This window comes from Acanthisitta chloris, unplaced genomic scaffold (genome assembly GCF_000695815.1).
Source record: "Acanthisitta chloris isolate BGI_N310 unplaced genomic scaffold, ASM69581v1 scaffold45871, whole genome shotgun sequence".
NCBI classification, from domain to species: domain Eukaryota; kingdom Metazoa; phylum Chordata; class Aves; order Passeriformes; family Acanthisittidae; genus Acanthisitta; species Acanthisitta chloris.
This window is the reverse complement of record NW_008656219.1, coordinates 1-4,879: the sequence shown is the minus strand read 5'-3', so window position 1 is coordinate 4,879 and position 4,879 is coordinate 1. Positions and strand designations below refer to the sequence as shown.

General features: G+C 43.0%; 1 protein-coding gene across 1 annotated transcript in view; it reads right to left on the bottom strand.

Moving 5' to 3' along the window:
- The window catches only part of LOC103811244 (chromosome unknown open reading frame, human C17orf67), a 3,961-nt gene extending 463 nt beyond the window's left edge, over positions 1-3,498 (bottom strand). Inside the window, exons 1-2 of the mRNA XM_009084205.1 lie at positions 3,444-3,498; positions 2,632-2,732 (exon numbers count right to left, since the gene is read on the bottom strand). Of these exons, the coding sequence (XP_009082453.1) occupies positions 2,632-2,732; positions 3,444-3,498 (156 nt within the window). The remainder of the gene's footprint in view (positions 1-2,631; positions 2,733-3,443) is intronic.
- Between the last annotated feature and the right edge of the window lie 1,381 nt (positions 3,499-4,879).

Below are 4,879 nucleotides of genomic sequence, written 5' to 3'. Positions count from 1 at the left end.
TGCTGATTCAAGAACATTAACCCCTTACAGGATCACGTGTCAGGACTCCGAAGGGTTCTCGTAGGCAGCACACATCAGTGCTGACCGGTCTTTCTGTGATACAGAAAATAATGTGAATTTCCTATAGCAGTTTACAGGGGGTTTGGTGCAAGCAACCAGTTACCAAACTGAAGTGGGCTGGGTACCAAAACCCTCCATCGGGAACAAAACTGAGTTTAGAAAGGCCCAGTCCCAGTGCTCATCAGCTTTCTGAACACTAGATACATGTATTCAGTCCACCCCCGTCGCTTTGCACGGTAGGCACTGTTGGACTGGAAGCTGCAGCCCAAACCATTTGCACTGGCCAAATGTTCCTGCTGCCACCCTGCTCTCTGTGCCCAGCAGAGGGTGGCTGTGCTGGGTGCCAGCAGGCAGCATTGGTATCCTGCCTTTCACTGGGCTGTCTCTCCTCACAGCCCAGGAAGACTTGGCTCAGATACCTCTGAGAGACTGCATTACGAACTGGCAGAGAACAGAACTGTATGGCTGATAAAAAGCAGGATCTCAGTCAAAGCAAGATTAAAACATGCTGGTAACATAAATTACGTTTCTTAATGCTCAAAGGTGGCAAGGTCTTGCTGTCTGTAACTGAACAGGTTTTTGACTCAAACAGCACTGTGGAAGTCAAAGAGTGTCACAAAGAATTGCAAATTACATTCCCCAGCTCAGCATGATCTGGCCTAGCACAAACAGCTTTTGCTTAAAATAGATGAACAGAGGTGGGTTCATCCCAGCATTCATTTCATCCTGCTACAAAGCATCCATACAAAATCAGTTTTTCCCCTGGAGCCAGTGGTAGAACTGTGCCCAGGGATTCAGCAGACATACACAAGGGACAATCTCCATGTTCCACATGGCAGCAAGGGTTGGTTTTTTATCAAAGATGTTTCCTTTTCAAGTGAAAACCTTGACATTTAGAGAGCAAAACAAATACTCTTATGTTTGGGTTTTCTTACACATTTGCTGACTAGGACAAAAAAAGGCAATAAAAAGAAGGTTGGAACGTCTCAACAAATGTTTGCTCCTAATTGTGGTAGGATGGAAAGAGATAAGGACAGAGCAGCAGAGTGAGTACACTCTCTCCAGCCCTGGCTCCCTCCTCTCCCCACAGAATCAGTGTCTGAAGTGGGAAGGGACCCATAAGGATCACAGAATCATAGATTCAAACAGGTTGGAAGAGACCTCAAAGATCATCAAGTCCAACCCTACTGTGGTTACTAGACCATGACACTAAGTGCCACATCCAGTTTCAACTCACAGGTCCAACTCCCTGCTCCTCACAGGGTTACCTAAAACCATAGACTAAATGTTGCACATATGCATCTAACTTCTTGCAATGCAGGATTTACCTCAATCCGACTCTTGGTTGCTTTATTTATTTTGTGCTCAATATGTGTTATGTTTACTACATAATATTAACCATGGTGGTACATTAAGCATAAGCACAGATGGGAACTGTATTCCTGCTAATTTGCAAAAACTACAAGGCTCATTTAACAACAGGTTTTGGCTCTGTTGTGAAGTCTTCATTGCACAAGATTGTTAACAAGCATGGAGCAATATCCTTGGGACAGACTTGATCTGTGGTGTCACACCTGACAAACAGTGTGTCCATCCAGAGTGGTGTACAGCCAGGTGGATTCTTTTGGGCTGGTATATAACACCCACTGGAAAGGGAAAACCAGGAGCTGTGTCCACAGTCCTGGCACACACTGAGCTCAGTCCTGCAAGGTACACAGTGCTCTTCATGTCCTACAGAGTTCAGCACCTTGCTAAACTGAGCCCCTTGTACTCGTCCCACACGCACAGCCTGTTGTGTGCCTCTGGCTTCTGTGGGGTTTGCCTCTTCAGGACCATGTAATTTTAGCTCAGTTTATTTACTTTGGAAAGAAATAGGCAGTAATTTTAAAATACCTTAAGTACCCTTGAGAAGTTCAGAATTATATGTTATGTCTTGTCAAAGCAAGCAAAACAGAAGCTCTTTAATTCTCTTACGTTTTCTTCTGTTGTAATAGGGTTTGCAAATAAATAAGTGTAGATATTGCATGCAAACCCAAAGCTGTTGCATTAAGCTAGGAAACAACTAGAGTATCGTAAAACCTGTAGCACTCATAAGTAAGTGATGGAAGTGATTTTCAAAGCTAGTTGAGAACTACCTCGATCTCCACACTGACCACTGACACCTACATCTCCTCTCTGCCTGCAGTGCAGAATGTACTGCAAGACATTTCCTGTTATTTAGTTTTTTAGGAACAACCTGATGAAATCCACATTTCTATAAATGAAAAGCCACTTTCTTCTCAATAATTTGATCAGCATTTTTGAACTGTGATAAATAATCTGCACACTTTGCAAGGTTCTGTTTCCTGAGCAATGCTCAGCACTTACAGAATGCTCTTAACAGTAGGTGAAAGAATGAAAAGAGTTTTTTTAATATTTCAGGGGATAACTCGGCTGCTTTAAAGGGTGATATTCATAACATACTGCTTGGAATTCAATGTCTAGAAATGTAATACTAAGCACAACTGTTTTGGAGGTTTTGGTGTTGGTTTTCTTAGTTAGTGTAGTTTAATAACAAATGTCATAAATCACCCTCATTGGCTCATCAGGGAATCCAGCCTTCCTTGGCCTGCCTTCACGACGAGTCCTCAGAATCTGTTTGGCATCTTTTTCAGACACGATTGGTGAGGTGTCTAAGGACAGAAATGCAGAAATCAGTTCTGAAATTATCAGAAAGTTAATATTTTATCTGTCAGTTGTAAAATGAAATGTCTCCAAACCTGATTTTCGTCTATATACAAAGTGTTCTTTCATTACAGCCCCATCCCAGGGGATATTGCATTCCAGGAGATAGGAGTGGAATTTTAAACCATTTTTACAGTTGTGTTTTCTCTAGTTCTACTAGTATGTAGCAAAGCCCACACATTTATGTTACTATCAAATGAGGAACTATAACAGCACCATCTAACCACTGGCACAAGTGACTCTTCCAACTCTCTGTTCTTTTCTGTGTTGCTTTATAGGATTATTTTTCAAAGTAATGTGTTAGACGTGTTGCAGAGGAGAGATTGCATTGAACGTTCCAGTTGCAGGACCATGGTAAAGTAGTATTAAAATAGTAAGCTAGCACATTTAAACGTTTTGGGTTTGCAATAAACAAATACAGCATGGTAATGTAGAGAGTTAAATGTCAAATGCAACAGCAAATTAAAACAGCAGTTAAATGCAACAGCAGTTAAAAATCAAATCATGGACAGCCTGCAATATCAAAATAGTCAAGCATTAAAAATTAAATACATGAAAATGGATGAATAATGACGACTAAAATAGAAGGCTGACAGACAAATACTACTAGTATTAGTAGCTCTACATACATACACAGGTTTGTTTCTATAAACTCTTACCTGTAACAGTGATTATCAGGACCAAAAAGGAGACAAACACAAGGAACTTCTCCATTTTGATTGTGCTTTCTCTCAGTCTGTTCCAAAATGAGAAACACTGACCGAGGCATTCGACTATTTGAAGTAGCTGTGCCAGTCACAAGTGTTTGTTTGTGCTTTAATTTGAGTCATAGTTTGATTTTGAAGACATCTGGTCTGAAGGTTTGAATTAGTCTATTATCTGCTCACACATTCTCAGCATAACTCTGTTCCTGAGTGAAAGAGAATAAAAGACCTTTTTTCCCACTTCAACTTCAGAGTTACACTGGGTATTTTAAATCTGTGAAAATAAAGTGCATCACCCTACATTTAGCACAGCAAGCAAAGGTTTTGGGTGCCTAAGGTAAACCATTGTTGTTTAAAAGAAACAATTTCCCATTATTGAATGCTCATTTCAAAGACAGCTGCAAAGGGGCCTCTTTTTCAAAGGTTGTGTTTAGCTTCACTCCAGCACAGAAGTACATATTAATGGGGTTTAACCCTAGCAAGGCCAAACTATCACTGCTGAGAAACACAGCAGAGGTTTTTAATCAAATTAATAGAATCATACAAATGAAATCTCACATAATGCTTCTCTTTTCAGGACAAGTTAGTAGAAAACTGGATTATAAATTTCCTTATTAGTATATGTCGTGTGAAGTAAGGATGTAAGTTAGCAAACGGCACTGCAAACAGTTAGTTTGGGCCTTGAGAAAACTGTCTGGAGCTCTCCTGGGCAGTGGAATGCTGGACATGTGGCACCAGCATCACCAATTTGTAGCAAGAAATGTGTCCCTTCAAATATAACATAGAAAACAGGTAGTCAGGATTCATCAGCAGCTCTCACACGAGGGACGTGAGTGAGCATTTCCCCTCAGCGGGAGAGGTGCAGCCCATCCCCACACCTCCTGCTCCGCAGGGATTCTCCCGGGCTTTGCCAGCCTGGCTCTGAGCAGTGATGTATATTCTGCCTGTGCCACTCCAGCTGCAAAGTCAGGTTCAGCGCAGTCTGTGGCTCTCGGGGTGCAGAAAGGTTTGGCAAACCAAACAGCAGCTCAGGGGGCTCAGGGATGCCCTGGGACAGACACTGCCGGCTGTGCTCGGCTTCGCTCGGCACCACTGCTCACACAGCTCTTCGGGGGCTGTACAAACCCAACTGTGAGTGCCGCCGAGGGAGAGCCTGGCCAGGGGGAAGCAGTTCAGGCGTCAGACACTTCTGGGGCTCTGATGTGCTTTGCCAATGGGACTTTTCTGGGAAACCTAAGTATTGCTCAGCTGTGGAGCACTGGCATTTCTCAGCATGTGTTTTACGGTACCAAGAGCCTAAAACCCAAGCGACGCTGTGTGTATTGGGTTTACGGACAGAGCGCTGAGGCGCTGGCTGTGCCGCCCGGGGACGCGGCGGATCCACCGCGCCC